Below are 17,935 nucleotides of genomic sequence, written 5' to 3'. Positions count from 1 at the left end.
CTTCCCAGCGAAGAAGGAGAGCGGGAGGGACGAGAGGCTTGCCCCATTGGGCAGTCGAGCGGTGTACATCAGCACCCCACGTTGGTCTCTGAAGAGGCGATTGGCCGGGAAACCCCTCCTCCCCCTCGAGTGGGCGGGGCCGGGAGGCTGGTTAGCTAGAGGAGTGTGAAACCGCGTGTTAATGTAACCAGCGCGGGCGGGGCGGATACGTCGTGTCCCGTTTATTGAGCGCTTGCTACTGCCGCGGCGCTGCTGCGCTCCCCGGCCCGGCCCGGCCCACGCCCCGCGGAGTTTGCATACTGCGTGCGCACTATTAGCCATGGGGGGGCGGCGGCTGTAAGTGCGGGCCGTGGTCTGGATGTGTCGGCCCGGGGCGCTGGAGAGAACTTTGTCCCGACGGTGAGTGGAGCCAGGCGCCGGCCCGGGAGAGCCCAGGATGCTGCCGCGCGCGGCGCTTGCGGGGCGCTGCTGAGAGTCGCTGCTCCCCGGATGCCCGCCCGGCCGGAGGAGGCTGCAGTGGGGTTACTGCGCGGAGGAGCTGCTCGCTGATTAGCCCCGCCGGGCGCTCTCGGGGGGTGGGTGGGTGGCCTGGGAGCCGTGGGGGTGGGTGGGTGTTGGTGCCTCTCTCTCTCTGCAAGGGCCCGAGCTCTCCGCGCCCTGTGGTTCCCGCAGTGCATGTGCCGCTGGAGTCGGCCCCCTCGCCAACGCCCGGGAGCTGCGCCGGGGACTTTCTCTTGCGCCCCCATCTCCTGAGTGTCCCGCCGGTGCCAGCCCGCCCGCGCCCCGGCCTGGATTTCCCCTGCGGGCAGGAGCCGTGGGGAGAGGAGTCGCCTCCGCCCGGGGTTTCCGGTCTTACAATTGCACAAGTTATTACGAGCCTGCGAAAGGGGATTATTTACTCTGCAGCAGACAGAAGCGGCGGCCAGAGGAGGAGGACGGGCAGCGAGGGGCGCAGCCACCCCCAGCTTTGCACCGCCCCGCGGAGCCGCGCGGCCTGGGGACCGGCTGGGGCTGACGCCCCCGAGGAGCCGACACCTGCCGGTGACTTTCCAGCGAGCGGCCGGGGCGCGTTGCTGGCCGAGCCCCCCGCCCAACAACAACAACAACAAAGGAGGCGGCGGCGGGAGGAGGATGCCGCGGCCGGGGCGCTGAGCGGCGTCTCCCCCCGGGGGCTGCTCGGGGCTCGGGATCTAAAGTTGGGGGTCACTCCGTCGAGAATTGAGCTGCAGAGGAGCAGAGCGGCGGCCAGAGCCATGTTCCCCCAGAGCCGGCATCCCGTAAGTAAACCTCGGCCCGGGCTACCCGCCCGGCACTCGCCTGTCCCTGGCCGCCCTGCAGGAGCGGGATGGCACGGGGATCCCTGCTGCTGCCCTGTGCCTTGGGTGAGGGAGTGGCCACTGCATCCCTGCCTGCCAAGCCAGCCGCTCTCACGCTGCTTGATCGCTCTCTGCACTCCCCGTCTCCACCCCTAGCTCTCCTGCGGGCCCCTGGGCTTCCTGCCCCACAGCGGCAGGCATCACAACAGGGCACGGGCCAACTTCTTGGCTTTCCTGTCCCGGGGGGGTTCCCGTTTGGCTCTTCCCCGGAACGGAGAACACAGCCCCTGCTTGCCTGTGTGTGTGTGTGTGTGTGGGGGGGGGAAGAGCGGCTCCTTCGCCCTCTCTCCCCTTTGTTTAATGTGTAACTTATTTGCATATAAATGACAATGGCGGGGCCGGGACGCTTCTTCGCCTCTCCGCCAGGTTGGCTCCTTCCCCCTTCTTTAGTTGTGGCCAAAAACTCGCTGGAGCAGAGAGAGACCGAATGTGTGTCTTCTCTCAACCCCCCCCCCCACGTGATTTTACCGCAGGGAGGAGTTAGCACTGGGATGGTGGTGACAAGTGTGGGTGGGAGATTCTTCTACCTGTCCTCGGGCAGTTATATGGAGAGTGGAGTTAAAACCAACTTTTATTTGAGGGTGGTGGTGGTAGTGGTTAATAGTGACATGTGGGTCCCCAGGTCTCTTCCTCCCCTTTCCCTAGTGTTCTCCTGAATAATGGTAACCTACGGTGGATTTAAGTCCTCTCTCTTTCCTGGGGTGTGATGCCCATGTTCATGGGACCCTTAACTGTCCTGTAGCTGTTGGCCCCAGTCCTGATTTTGAAGTATGCGGTGGCAGGGGTGCTTCCTAGGGAGTTAGCTGAGCAGACAGTGGGATAAGTAGCTTAATTTTCAAACCCATCCTATGGCTTTGCTCACGGTTCTTTGTTTAAACATTTTTTTCTCTTGTGCTTTCTTTCCTCTGCTGGCCTTTCTAGACGCCACACCAGGCTGCAGGTCAGCCTTTTAAATTCACTATTCCAGAGTCTCTGGATCGGATCAAAGAGGAGTTTCAGTTCCTTCAAGCTCAGTATCACAGGTGGGTGCAGCGTACATGCTCTGTTCTTAACCCATTCTTTCTGCACCATAGGCCTCAGGCACATACTGCGTTTGAGGATTTCAGGCTGGTGCACAACGTGTTGTTCAGTGGGGTCTGTGTGTGTTTCTTTTTCTTGTCTTTACTTTTGCTGGTGGGAGAAGCTGTTTTTTATATCTGTGTCCAGATGGTGGCGTGTGGAGTCACAGTTAAGTCCTGTCATTCACTCCTCCTTTTCTTTCCTTGCCATTGTTTTCACTGCCTGTTTTGCTGCTCTTCAGATGAACTTTTTTCTGTGTGTTTTCAGAGCTTCACAATAACTGTCAATATTTGCTCTTGAGAATTTTGTAACAGGCTGAGTTCAGAACAGCAGGTCAATGGATGCCTTTGTCCTCATGTTCCCGCATTCCAGTACTAAGGCACTGTTGAAATAAGGTTTTAATAAGAGTTAGAAGTTCAGTAGGACGTGGTGTAGTCTAATGCAAACAAACAAATAAAAATGGAAGTAAGTAGTATTTAAAGAGCAAATAAGGATTTTAAAAAAGCCTACTGTGCCACATAATCTCAGATCTACCAAAACAATGAAATTCACTTATGGTTGTTATGCCATCCTTGAAGCACTGTGTTGCTAGTGCTTGTGCTTATTGCAGAAGACGTCAGGGGTGTATTTTCCCCTCATTACATGAGAATTATTTCTGGTATTAACCGGGAGCATGTCCCTGGGTGTATATCTGTATACAGTGGCTGAGAGAGATTGAATAGAGGGCTCTATGTACAAATTTCCTTCTTTTTGAAGGTTTGGGTTAGACTTTCATGATATTGTTTTACTCTATGGTCTTTATCGCTACAGATAAACACTAACTCATCCAGGCCTCTGCTTATTTTTGATAAGTCTTGTATTTAAAAATTGCAGAACTTAAACTGTAAACTGTATACTGTTACATGTAAAAAAAAGTGAGCATGCACTCCAATCACTTTTTAATAGATTGCTGTCTTTTTAAAAAAAAAAAAAAAAAAAAAATCTGACGAAGTGGGTTTCTGCCCACGAAAGCTTATGCCCAAATAAATTTGTTAGTCTTTAAGGTGCCACAGGACTCTTGCTGTTTTTTTTTTTTTTAAAAGTCAGTTACCAGTCCATATTACAAAGAAATGGTATTTAATATTTTGTTTTAATTGGTGGTGATGGAGTTGTAAGGGTACAGATTATTTGAAACTACAGTTCCTATACTTAGTTCTCATAAGTATAAGAAAAGCATATATAATTTTAAATAATACTTGAAGGCTATACATTTTCAAATTTTTGATAAGATAGCTAAGTACAAAATCAGGAGACTACTTGAAGTAAAGGTTTAGAACTGAAACATAGTTGAGTCTTCTACTGTGGTTATGTTCTTGGTCTCTGGTACACTACGTGTGAATTAAAAAGATCTTTCTAGTTCACTAGGAATTAAACTGAATTCAGGCAATACCATAGTTTGGAGGTTGACAATTTTTGGGCATCACTCTAAGCATAATGTTTTGATATTGGAGCTTTAATTAGTATGTATTTAAAATGAATTTGTTCTGATTTGATGAATGCTATGTACTCTTTATATTCATGTTGTTTTTCTATTCTGATACTAGGCTACAGTTTATGGGTATTTACATGGATAGCTTATTAGTCTTCATTTCAAAGTGCAAATAGGGCAGGTAGATGTCAAAACAATTGTCATAAAATTTACATAAGTGTCTTATTTTTGTAGTCTTAAATTGGAATGTGAGAAACTGGCAAGTGAAAAGACAGAAATGCAGAGGCACTATGTGATGGTAAGTATAAAAAAATTGTTTTTCTTTTGTTTATTACAGCAAATATTTTCTAATACTTTACTCTCTTATGCTTGTTTTAAATTGTACTTTCCTTTCTTTGCAGTATTATGAAATGTCTTATGGATTAAACATTGAAATGCACAAACAGGTAAGATATTCATCTAAGTTCATAACTAATAAATCTATAATCTAATTTATGATGTGGTTAGACGCAGCTCTTGGATTTTATATGTGAATTAGTACAGTACCTCTGAAAGATTGGATTCATTCATAGTTGTGGCTAGTAAACATTGTTCAGCTAACTAATATAAAATGATGGTATAGATAAGGGCTGCAGAATGGAATGGTTGTGTCGCTTCTGGTTCTGAAAGATGTGGAAAAATATATAGAAAAGGGCTTGTCTCTAAACAAAGACACTTAAGTTCAGTGGTTTATAAGGAAATAGATTTCTTTGAGGAAATTCCTAGTTGGTACAGCCTTGGATCTGTCTACTCACTCTCTTATGCATTTGCAACATATGTTGATAGTTGCTCAAAACCTAGCAATTTAAAAGTATGAAAAGATTAGTGACTTGGAAAATTCTAGTTATGACTGAGTTTGCAAGTTCCCATAAAACTCACACTTATGGCCACCATAATGGTGAATAAAAGGAGGTATTGAACTGGAACAAGGCACTAAGGACCTCATAAGAGAAGAAAAGCTAAATGATTGCTCAGCCCAGAGGACCCTCAATTGAGTAGTCATTGTCTGCCAAAGAAAGCATTAATGGGAGGGTGTAAGTATTCTGTAGATATGCTGACATTCACTTTTTCATCAAGATGCTGGTACAATAAGTCTTTCAGAAATCGATGGCCTCTTAAAAAAATTATCATTAGATGAAGTTGCACAGTTGGACACATTTCAAAGTGCAACAATACAATTCTTTCTTGATGTATATGTGCTATTTCATCTAAAACTCTTGTTTCATTAAATTAAAGAGCATGGCTGACCGGCTAGGGCACAGCGAAGAAATTGATTAGTTCAGGTTTCAGATCTTCAGTACATTCAAAGGCTTTCATTAAGCAAGTGTATTTCAGAACTGGATTCTGTTTTTGTAAGTTTGAACTCTTTGATATTCTTAATTTATTACACCCGGAAAAATATCAAATTTGGTAAAGTGGAGTTACATGTATTTAGCCTGAGATGTTCAATTGGAGATGCATTTGTTTAAATTCAGCGTATTGGCTAATACAGAAAAATGACAACTTTTGTTTTGAGATGACACTGAATATGGTAGGGAGAAAATTTGGGCTACCATTTGTGACTCTCAGTTTAGCTCTAGAGCTGAATTACGTTTTTCTTTTGCAAATTAAATTTTGAACAGTGTCAGTTTTGACTTCAGGCAACTGTTTTGTGCTCTCTGAAGAAATTCTTCATATATTTTTACTTCAGATAATGTAATGGTAAACTCTGATAAGTTATGATAAAACCAACATCTAAGTGCTAACTTCTTCTGATCCAACTGTAAGTTTATATAATACTTGTACCAGAAGTTCTTGTAACTGTCCCGTAGATGGATTTAAAATAATGGAACAGTTGATGAGAATATGTAATTTGTATAATGCACTAAAAATTTTAACCATTCATGTTGCTCTCAAGTGAAATCCACAAGATCAAGGTGTCTGGGAGCTCAGACTTCCACACTGACCATAACTTCTGTGTATTGCCAGGCTTTAATGATTATATATAAGTGGTGTATGATGTTTGTTTGCTGTGGTGATTCAGGGTAGAAAGTTTTTAAATAAATGAAAGAATGTATTGTATTTCTAGCCTGTGGTAGTCCAGCTGGGGAAGGCAGTATGTTTTGTGTGTGCTTAATATTGTGATTTTAATGCTATCTGTATTTTTCTTAATCATAATCTAAGGGATGAAAGAATAAATTTCTGGGGAAATGCATGGAAATCTAAAAATGAAAGTTGACAAGAAAATAAGTTGCTTTAGTGTTAGTGGGTTCTCATGTCTTCCATATACCATCTCTCTCTCGAGTGCAGAGTTAGTCTCAAATTCAGTCTCAAATTCGAAATGACAAAGGTGCAAAATAGCACTGTTATAGTTCAGTATAAATCATCTTAAATTTAAAAACATCCTTCTAAATTTCAGATGCTGTGTTCTGGGGAGGCATTTGGTAGATAATAATCCTAATTCTTATTAAAACTGGTGACGTCTAGCCTCCAGGGTATAGCCAGGCTCAAATTGATGCTTTTTGCTGGCTGATCACCAGCATGGCCTAAGTGCTCATTATGTTGTAGAGAGGGCCTTTGGAGCTTTCATTACCTTTGACAGGAATTCTCTCTGGGGGAAACTGGGCATTAGCTAGACTCCTGACAGGCTGAAATTATTCCTGCTTTATGGCTTATAACCAAATGCTAGCAAGGCATCATCAGGGGACACACAAAATTGTCATTTCTGACAACATCTTTGTTACAGAAAAATGCAGTGATGGGGAAACTTTCCATGGAACAAGCTTTAATGTTCTGAAAGCCTGTCTCCTGTGTAGATGTTACCCTTGCTCTGTGTGAAGCCCTTCAGAGTTGTTGGGCTGATGATTTTTTTAATATATACTGCTACAGTGGTACTTCACACAGTGAAGTGCTGCACCGGTGTTAAAATAAAAGTGTCACCCAAATAAAAAGTGATGTAATTATAGCTTGCATGCTCATGTAAGAGCTGGTTTGTTGCCCATATATTATATGTTAATGTTATGTCAACAGTTCCATTATCCTTTAATTCAGGAGTTTATAACAAATTGGCTGGAATAAATTCACAAAGGCTTGAATGTTGGTATAAATAGACTTTTAACAAAATAAATATTTCATTCTAAAATGCACTACATTAAAAGAATGCATAGGTTAGAAAGTGATGCACTCGGGTCAGGAAATGGCAAAGTTAAGGTTGCCTTCACAGCCTTAACTCTGCCCCTTGTATATAAGCATTACAGTAGCTTTTAATTACATGAGTGCATTCACCCCTCCCAGGACATCTGCCTCATTTAAGCCTGCAGCCTGGACAGTGCTTAGTGAGCAAAGCATCTGTGCAGTACATTTATCCTTACTGTTCTCTTTGTGGCTTCCTTTCTTGTTTTTGGCATGAACTAGCGTTGGTAGACTTAAATCAGACTCCTTATAGTGTTTAATATAGGTTTTATGCTGTTTTACAGATATCCACATTAAAAAACAAACAGAAGAAACACAACAAAACTTTAATAAAACCAAAACACCCCCCCCCCCCTCAAAAAAAAAAAAAATACAAACTATAGAATTGTTCTCAACCAATGTTTGGATGTATGTAGCAGAGACGAGTTGTTGTTCAGGACATGTAAGGTTGACTTACATGTAGGTTTTATATTCTTTAGGACATTACATTCTAATGACCTGGGAGCATTTTATAGGGTTTTTGTTTTATTTTTTAAAATTTTTTTACTTTCATACTTAATCCTTTCTAACTCAGATTTTCCTACTGTGGCATCCATGGCCAGCAATGGATGCACTGCAGCTCCTGGCGCTGAGTCACAGAGTCTGTCAAGTGTTAATAGCTGTACTGTACTGGAAGGGCTGCTGTCAGTGGCTATTAAAGCAGTGTTTCTTTATTTTCATCAGCCATGTCTGTCGTCTTCTGAAATAAGTCAGGAGATAAAGCTTCCTAGTGTGTTTAAAGTCCAAATTGTTTAGGTGAGAGATTAGCTTTTGTTCAGTGGCAGGCAGCCAAAGAGAGATCCATCACTGTTGAACCCACTGACAAAGTTACATAAACTACTACTAGTGTGTGGTGAGTTTCTGCCATCCTGAAATTGGCAGGTGGGTCTCTGAGTCTTCGGGTGGATGGTTGTGATCTTTGACCTGTCTTCAGGCAAACTTGTCATTTAGTGCCCTTCCACTTTCTTTGGCTTGTTGCCTTTCCTCTTCCAAAATAATAAAACCTTAAATATATACTAACCAATAGTACAAGAGTTAAATGTCCACTTAGTTCAGTCTGTCGTATGAAATCACTTTAAACACTCAATATTCAAGACCCAAGTCTTTTACTGATATCTCATTAGAAATCACGGTCTCCAGGAATGGGTTAAATAGAGGGGAATTAAGAGGCTTTCTTGGCTCTCCACAGCTCTTTAATCGGATGGTAGTATTGTTGAAAGGGATTTAAAGATAAATTAAATTTTTGCCTTTTTTTCTTAATTGCATTTTAATTTATTGGAGTGAATAATTTTATGAATTTTTCCTGAAGATTTTGAGGCTGTGTAATCAGAATGTTAAGTGGCTCTTAGTTAACTTTTGGGCACCTAAGATAAAGCGAATCTGTGTCTTAAAGAAAACATCAAGATAGAATCATAATGGCTTTTTTTCTCCACTCAGTCATATTTACTTTACAAATGTGATTTATATATAAAAGAACCATCAGCATTTATAAATGAGCGCAGTAATCTCAATTATATACCCTATCTGAGCTCTGGGGACTAGAAAGCTGAGAGGATTGGTAATGAGACAGAACATTTCACCTCTTGGTCATTGGCTTGCATTTACGTTGCCCATGTCAGTGATGTAGTTACTAGTTTTTGTCAGTTATTCAGTGGACTATGCGAAATGAGCTGGCTGGTAGGCTTCATCTGTTTATAGTAGGTGACTTGCCACTTTGTGACACTCCCTTACTGGAATCCTTGTTATTAGTCTCAGCAGTTGGACCAGCTTTAAACACAAGTTTAACAAAGAGTACTTTATTATTCTTTGGATTATTGTAGCACCAAGGACCAGGACCCCATTGCAGTAGAAGCTGCATAAATCACAGTTTTACCTGTACCTTGATTCATCAGTTACCTTGCAACCTTAAGTAAATTGGTGCTAATAATTAAATTGTAAAACAAAAATCTTATGAAGGTTATGCGTGTGTTATAACCTGTAATGTGCCCTGTAATTTTCTGGGTAGGTGTTTAAAAACAAAACATCTTCAGCAAAGTAGTAATTAAGCTGCTAAAGATATTGGACAGCAAACTGAGTTTCTTCCCGAATGATGGTTTTTGTTTCTCTTGTAGCTTTTTCTTGTCTTGGATAAACAGTCGGTCAAAGTAACTTACAAGTAAGGTGACCAGTCAGTGTATTGACAAGAACAGACACAATAGAAAACTGCATTAGGAGCAAGCCATTGGGATTTGCAGTAAATATATTACAGAACACAAGTGAATTGCCGATACTGCTTGTTTAGCAGTTTGCAAGGGCAATGGCAGTATGGATTTTTGAATTAGAAGGGAAGGACTGTTCTTTCTCTGTGCCGGAACATCTAGTTGATGGCTGAGGAGAAAATTGATTTAGAGAACAAAATGCTGCTGCCTCTCTTTGTGCCTTTTGAAAGGCTTCAATGGATTAGTGAGTGAAAACAAAAAGGTAGCTTTCAGTTTAGGAGAAGGGGAGCAGAATGGTCTGTTTGTTTAGCTGCATCTTGATCAGGTATTAAGCACATGAGATGGAAAAAACTGCTATTGTGAGGTCAAGATAAGGAAAGGGCATCTAAAACTGAAGCTTTGGGTTTTACACAATCTCCTTAAGTCTGCCTGGTTCTAAAATTGTTTTAGAAGTGCTTATCTTCTAATAAATCCAATAGTTGTACTCTACCCTGTAGTCGATCCAGTTAAGGTTTTATTTTTAGCTTAATTAAAAGAAACGATGGATACAGGTTAGCTTGGGCAGTTTTGTAAAATGGAATATGGAAGTTATCAGGTATTCTTACTGTAGTAAACTGTTTGCAGTACTGCAACTCTTGCTCATGGAGTTGTATGTCTGCAGTATCTTGGGTCATGCATGTGAATGTTGTCTTATCGGTATTGAAATCCACTGGACATGTTTCTATATCAAATAGCTTCAAAATCAATGCCAAAACCTCTTTCAGTTTAACTCTTGTTAAAGGAACGTGGTCAGTGTAAATATTTCACTTAAATTCTTTCTGTATTAATCATTATTAATGCTCTAAAATCTTTATTTTGAAATGTAATTGGTCGTCAGATTTGCAACACTATTTGATGTATTGTCATTCTTGGGTGTAAATGTATAAAAGCTGTGTAATCAGTGTACATAACTTTCAGTAAAGACTTTCTGTGTATTATTTTTATACTTAGTCAACACCTAGTAAATCAATGTCAGTTACTGTGGTATGAATGTGAACTTTTCCATATGTTACACTAAACTCCAAGGAGCTCCTTCTCTTGATCCTCAAATCCCGGGACTTTGTCGGAGTCATTCCACTAAAGTCCAAATTTCACCAACGTTCTAATATTTTATTTGAATTTTGGTAGCACTTAAATGGCCTCGGTCAGGATCCAAAACCTATTGTTCTTGGTACTATTAAAAGTGAATGTTTGGCCTGAAGAGCTCACTGTCTGACTTAAAAACTCTCTGGGGCCTCCGCAGCTTTGCAACATTTCTGGGTTTTTAGTTGCCACTGCCTGATACAGGAAAGTTCTGTATGTTAAAAACTTCAGAGGGTGTTCTTGTCCATCGATGCATGTGTGTGGGTATATGGGAACATAGAGGAAAACTAAGAGTTTTGAACTGGATCTTGAAATGAATAGGATCCAGTGGATTTCCAGGGGGGGAGGCAATAGGGAGCGGAGCATTTCTTTGTACTAGTGAGAAGTCTAGTCAACTTGGGAATGTACCTGCTGCTGGTCTTTGTAGCAATTGTCCCTAAACTGTGTGGGGAGCACCTCCGGGGTGGGGAGGGGGGAATGCAGAGGAATGTTCGGGGCGGGGTGCGACAGGGTTTGGGCCAGCCCCCATGGGCCACCCAGCTCCAATCTGTCTCCGGCCCCAACCCCACTCCCAGCCTTAGCTTCTGCCCTGGGCTCCACTCCTGGCCGTGACTCCCACTGCAGCCTCTGCGGTCCCAGCTCTGACCGCGGCCACATCTCCTGGCCGGAGCCCCGCCTGCAGCTCCAACCCTGTCTCCCAGCCCACGGCTGCAGCTTCAGCCTGGCTTGCAGCCATTGGCAATGGCCTTCTGGCTCCTGACTGTGGCTTTAGGCCTGGCTGCCCTCCTGGCCTCAGCTCCCGACTGCGATTCTGGCCCAGTTCCCAACCATGGCTTCCGGAGGTGTGAACTGGGTAAGGGGGGCGTGACCGGAAAAGATTGGGGACCACAGCTTTATAGGTGAACTCTCACTGATCATCCAGTACCAGCACTTGAAAGATGCTCTGGAAACAACTGATGGTGAGCTCCCTAAAGTGTGCTGGCATAGGCCATAATTTAGTCTATGCATATGACTATAGATTGGTATAAAGGGCCAAGTCTGCTTGTTAAGATAAGCATAGGGTAGACATGAAAGAGTTACTAAAGATAGCAGGGTATTTAAAATTGGCTACAATCAATGTAAAACTGGGTAAGATTTAAAGGAGTTACAAGATGACCATAGGGAGAAGGTAGATGGGAAATAAAGGGCAGTTCTGAGTGTTGCTGTAAAGAAAGAGCCTTAATGTAGAGGCCTAATATAAACAGGAATCGAATGCTGAATAGAAACTAGAGATTTTACCTGTAGCACCAGCTGGAGGAGATACTGTATCCTCAGGATTTGTCCTGGGGGAACCATTTATGTGGCTGAGGTTTTTCATGCTTTTAAGCGATGACAGTGTTTAGCATGTTGGATGGCTTGGGAGCTGGTGTTGCAAATAGGTGAAATAGGGGCTTCAAGGAGAGAATTGAGTGGGAAACAATTGACCAGAAGTAAACCTTAGTTTTACATTTATTCAGTTCTGAGGCCTAACACAACTTCAGTGTGTATTTGAGGCTACATATTGAAACAAAACAGTGGAACTGAGAGGCTAATTATGGGGCTATGTGAATGTATGTAAGTGCTGAGTGGCATAAATCAGAATTTGTGAAGTGGGACATGCTGAAAGTTTGGATTAGAAGAGAGATGTGATAAAAGTGTCCTTCTGTTTAGCTTAATTTGAAAAGAAGCCTGACATGCTAAAGATGTGTGAAAGGCTGTTGTCAAGATGCTGAAGTGTTCCTCATTCCTGCCAGTTGGCCTGGATTCAATAGCATTTACAGCTGCAAGTGGGATGGGCAGTTGTTTACAGTGCTTGGTCAATAGCTGCTGCAGAGCAGCTCACTGTGCTATTACAGAGAAAATTGGAATTGGAAAAGTGAAATGTATCCAGTGACTGCACTTTATAGTTGAATGAAGTCCAAACCCACATCTGATAAATGTAACAGTTGACTTGTGCATCATATATACTTATGTGGGAATATTTTGACCTTTTTATAGCTTAAACTGACATCTGAGAGGCTTCAGAAAAATGTAGACTAGGGTCTGGAATCAAAAATGTAAATTTCAGCATTGTGAAACTTACTTAGTATGCTTTGAGACTTGAAAAGAGATCCTAATATTTTTATTTCCAAAATAAACATGCACCCTAATTTTTCAGTGGGGAAACGCTAAAACAAATGTAAATATGTCATCTTTCTGTTTTTAGTCTCATAATCTTGTGGCTCCCTTACCTTGTGATTTAAAGCAAGTACAAATACAAACACGGGCTGAGGGAGGGCTGCATTTCCTAACTGTCATGTTAAGCTGTTGGCTTTATTCCAAAATACAGGAATTGTTCCTTTTTATTTATACCCATGTTGCTTATTAGATTGAGTTCAAACTGTTTATGAAAGGGAAACTGTCTGTTCAGAGTAAACCTTCTCACCTCTCCTGTTGGTGAGAATATTAATAATGACTGTTTATAATTTTAAAATATAGTTTAAAAGCCAGCTTCTACAGTTTGTCTTATACTGGTTGATATGGCTGCAAAGAGGAGATGAATGTGGCTACTTTTCTGAGTCTATTACTCAGGAGGCCTGTAAATTTGATTGGCTGTTACAATTCTAGCAGAATCATTCGATTTGAGAGCAATAGAAAGATAAGATATCCAATTACCCAAATGATTTGCAGGGTTAGCCAACGTTGTCATGGAGACGCGAGTTGGAACAAATTAAATTTTAAGCAATAAAATAATCTTAAAGCACGTCTGGGAACAAGAAAATTTGGCAGTGGCACTTACCTGAATTGAATCTTAGCTTGACACGCTGTTGTTTGACATTGATATACTGTGGGGGCCTCAACTTTTAAATGGCATGTTGTCTTCATTTTTTTTCTTTTTGCAGCCATTGCCAAAACAAGAGACAGTAGTGTATTAGTTGTGAATAAAGGGGTATTAATATATGCTTATATCAATACTCAACCTGGATTCAATAATGCTCATGAACAGCAGAGTTCATAGACTGTTGGACTTAAATATTCAAAAGCCTCAAGTGATTAAGTTTTCAGGTGGTTAAATTAAAAAAAAAAAAAAAAAAAATTATTTGCAACTAACATTTTTTAGAAATGTTCATGTCTTTATATAACAAATTTTTAGCAGGCATACTAGAAACTAAGAAGTTTGGAAATGCCTCTTCGTGTGTTCTGGGGTGTAGTTTTATGATGAGTTAAGAACACACTTGTTTTTGAGAATCTTGATTTTTGAAAAGCATAAAAGCTTCACTGTTATACTGTGTTGCTTTTTCAGCAATGCTGCTGGAATGTGAGGAAAATACATCTCTAAACTTCAGCTGATGAAGAACAAAATTTGTAAACAGAATAGTGATGTGTGAAAGGGTATTTTTTCCTTATTAATGCAACATTTAACTGATTCCTGGCTTGCAATATGGATTTAAAAGAATCAAGCGAGTCCCATAAAGAGAGCTTTTATCCACGTCTGTTAGACAGATGGAGATGAAAATTGGTCTGAGGTCAAGCCATTTGCAACATTCTTGCATCCTTCGATTTTCATCTCATCCTCACTAGGGATCATCGCAAATATTCAGTAATGACCACAAGTGCAACATTGACCTTTGTTCCCTGGTGGATTACTGTGTTACTCAGTATGAATGGCTGGAAGTACTTTCCTTCCTCCAGAAGGAGTTGGTGCTGTGATGGGCCTTCCATGTGGGGAAATGCAAATGAAGGCAGAGTACTTAAATTTAATTTCTAATGCTGTTGTAAACCTGAATTGACAGTCTTTAATTCTCGATCTTGTGTATTTTTATTCATTTATTTATTTATTTTTAGATACTTGTTCTAACCTTTTCAAACTCTAGGCTGTCTTTTATAAACAGGATGAATTTGGATAACTTGATTTAGTCACTAAATTTTTTTTTTTTTTTTTTTTTTTTATGGCCACTTCTAAATGTAATCTGTGTGCTTTGGTAATGAATTAGTTTTGGTCTAACTGGCAAAGACTAAAAACAACAAGAAAACTTCTTCTTTTACATTTTATTGCTTGTATGCCTGCATTTTACATGTTCCGATATCCTGGTGTCTTCATTTTTTACTTCTATAAAGCTGCTTTTGTCTTATAATAAAAGGAATTTTGGTGTAACAATTTAAATTATTTGACTACTGAACGTGGGTTTAATCTAGTCATAAATTATTTTTGCTATTTCATGATTTACAAAGACTACATGGGAGAATGATCTTGATAAACCAGTTTGGTTATCACTGTGAATCAAGTCCTGGTTCCATTGAAGTCAATGAGAGTCTTGCAAAAGGCATTTTGCTACACTTTTTATCAACAACTTTCTCTATTATTTAACTAGACTAGAATGTACTTCTTTTATATCTGCTATCTGCATAACTTGGTTTAGAGAGACACTGTAGAAAGGTTCTGCAGTCTAAGGCCTTGTCTACACTACAGAGATGTGCTAGGTTGACTTGCATTAATGACTGCAGTGGCTAATGTCCACATGACCCTCCTCGGGTTGGTGGAGCCATGTCCTCAGCAGGAGCATTTCCACCGAGTAAGAAGGGCAGTGTGGGTAGCTGAGAGCTCTGCTGGCAGCTCCCTGCAGGGAGCCTGGCTGTCCTACTAGCTCCTGAGCTTCCCGCAGGCTTCACCCTATCCTCCCCTCCACATACTCCCCATTCCCTGCCAGGAGCTGGGGGAAGCCGCCTGGGGCGACTTGCCCCGCAGCTGCTGAGCTCTCCAGGGGGAGCAGCTGGGTTCTCTGCCTGGCTTTCTTGTCAATTTTACGGCTCTAGCGGAATGACAGACAACAGTAGATGTAAGGAGCGCAAGGTCTGTGCTGGCACTGCGTCACCCTAACTACACCAGCATAAGTCTCTCGTTGACATGGTTTTATTATGTCTGCATAGTTACATTGGTGGGAGGAGCATTTCAGTGTGTGCACCTCCACTGTTTTGTTGACAGAAGCTGACTTTTGTCGACAACCCTGTAGTGTAAAACAGCCCTAAGACACGCTTTTTGAATATCAGGTTTTTATGTATTACACTCTAGTAGCATCACTGGCAAAAGATTTACTTTCTAAATTATAAGACGACTAGATAACTGAAATTTGGATTTTTAGTCCTTGTTCCTTAAACTGTTCTTCATATTGTCCTAGCATTCTTGTAAAGTGGATATCAAATGTGGCATACAATACTGAATAATAAGTAAATCAAAAGGCAACAAATGTAGCATGCAAAGTCTTGCTCTCACAAGCTTAACGTACACCAGGATCAGACTGAATGCTTTCATATCTTGATCTAGTTTTATGACCTACAAAGTGCTATTTGCAGATCTGAGAGCAATCTTCTTTTAACAGTCTGCACTACCTGCACCATTTCTACATATTATGCTGCTAATTTTTTTAGTTTTAAATTTGGGCTCTGAAGTTTTGAGGTGCCTTTTGAGAACAGATAAGGGTATTGAACACCAGTATTTTCACATTCTTATTAAATATTCCAAATATGTGATTTAAGATGAAGTTGGTTGATACCGTTTATAGGAGTAGTGATGGTTTTCATGAATCCGTGTTGTGAAGGACACTTATGCCCTATCTCCACTAGTAGAATGTTCTAATAAATACAATTACTGCACTATTAACATATGGTTAGCTCTTAGTGTTACTTAGATTGGGAGCCGTGTGTAAAAAGGCCATGTGCCTTTATGCTATGTTGACTAGCCTCATTCAGAGGAGACTTGTGAAAGTCTGTGTCAAAATACTTGATGTGCCCTCTATGCTACAGCTTTCTTCCAACATTGCTAGCAAAGATGAACTAGTGATAATAATGATGAAAACTTTTTAAAGTCTTTCCTGTGTGTCGCTAAGTCTAAGATGGGGGTGGTGTATTTTAAGATTGTATTGCACACTTTCCTTTCTCACTTTCAAAGCAAAAACTAGCAGCTTTGTAAAGAAACGGTTTTCAGCATGGGTTTCTATATGATGAGTTTTACAAACAAGCAAGTTGTTTGCAGGCTGTATTTTAGAATACAGAATCAACTGGATCAGGCGTTTTGTGAAAATTTGTAATAGTATCAATCTTTTATAGTATGGAATAAATACTGTTTGGGTACTAGTGCTACTTAAAGATCTCTGACAGAATCTTACTTAGTAATAAGAATAGCTGCCTTGTTTTTTGTCATTTATGTCAAGAATGCAACTATAGCAAAATGACATTAAAATACAAATACTTATACTTAGCAACAGTTTAGGTCAAAACATTTGTCATTATTTAGAAGGAACCAAGGCAAAAAATTACACAAATAAAGATAAACAACATTGCAGGCTCAGCTTCACTTTGCAAAATGCATCTGAATTCCTTCATGTTAATTTTAATGATGCTTCAAAAAGGAGGGCAGCACTTGAGTCGGGCCTGACAAGCTTGTCATTTGCAAATCAATCAAAAGACCATCACTGCAACAGCAAGAACCAATGAATGGAGTTGCTTTGTCATTCTTTGATAGGTCCCACACTCAAGCCTGCTATTAAAAATGAATGTATTCAAGAGGCCCTGCATTAAGAACATAAACAATTAAGGGCACTTGAGATGTTCTGCTAAGAGCTGCCATACATATACAAGAGCTTTCACATGCAGTACAGGCCTCTGCAGTCTGCTTTGCCAGTGAGCCAAAGAGAACATAGGCAATTAGTGTTTGTCTCTGCACAAGCAGCTTTCTGCATGAATTATTTTTTACCCCTTTTTGCTGATCTTGAGGCCTACATAGGGCAGTTAAAATAATCTGAGGATAGCTGCATCTAATTGGAGACTGCTCCTAAGTAACAGTTACTAGAAGAACACTTTTAGCAACTGCAAGATGACTGTTAAATATTTATCTTTATAAGCCTTAGAAATTGGTGATTTAAGTCATAATTAGCTGAACCGTTCAGACTCTTTTAAAGGATTTCAGTTTTGGCTTTCAAGCATATTTCTTTCTAGGAGAGTTGTGATGGGAGTTAGTAAGGGGTGGGGGTTGATCTTGCAATGATGGATTTAAATGATAGTCCTCTTTGGATTCTGCATTTGAAATTTTCACAATTGCCAATTGTATAGGAACGCAGAATACACTCGTTGTGATGTTCTTTTCCTGGATTGTTAGATGAGCAACTAATATTCTTCACAAGGTATATAGCATGGTGGAGGTGGATATGTAGGAACTGAGCTACCTCATTACTGTGTACTTCTAGGTAGTCTAGAAACCCTTAGGGGCTTCAGGAACGGGGGGCTTCAGGAGAGCGGGGGAGAAGTCAAGTGTTCTGTAGTCACTAGTCATGCTTCCAGTGTTTGAGAGAGGAGACTGACATAGCTTGACTATTCAAGAATCCCTTTAATAGATAAATTTTAGCAGATGATGGATTTTGGTGGAACAATGTCTTTCTCTGAACTGAAATTTCTAGCTTTTTGTATTTTAA

The 17,935-nt window shown here is 41.1% G+C and overlaps 1 protein-coding gene across 3 annotated transcripts in view; it reads left to right on the top strand.

The window, feature by feature from the left end:
• The first annotated feature begins 588 nt into the window (after positions 1-588).
• Positions 589-17,935, top strand: part of LOC137166881 (transducin-like enhancer protein 1) — a 99,837-nt gene continuing 82,490 nt past the window's right edge. For all 3 annotated transcript variants that reach the window (XM_067568779.1, XM_067568776.1, XM_067568777.1), the window contains exons 1-4: positions 589-1,277; positions 2,298-2,398; positions 4,138-4,201; positions 4,305-4,349. In XM_067568779.1, the coding sequence (XP_067424880.1) occupies positions 1,254-1,277; positions 2,298-2,398; positions 4,138-4,201; positions 4,305-4,349 (234 nt within the window). In that variant the 5' untranslated portion in view covers positions 589-1,253. The remainder of the gene's footprint in view (positions 1,278-2,297; positions 2,399-4,137; positions 4,202-4,304; positions 4,350-17,935) is intronic.

Source organism: Emydura macquarii, unplaced genomic scaffold (assembly GCF_026122565.2).
Source record: "Emydura macquarii macquarii isolate MOO-44397 ecotype Brisbane River unplaced genomic scaffold, CSIRO-AGI_Emac_v2 contig_2897, whole genome shotgun sequence".
In the NCBI taxonomy this organism is placed as follows: Eukaryota; Metazoa; Chordata; order Testudines; family Chelidae; genus Emydura; species Emydura macquarii.
Note: the sequence above shows the minus strand (reverse complement) of the source record. Positions and strands in the feature narration are given on the sequence as shown.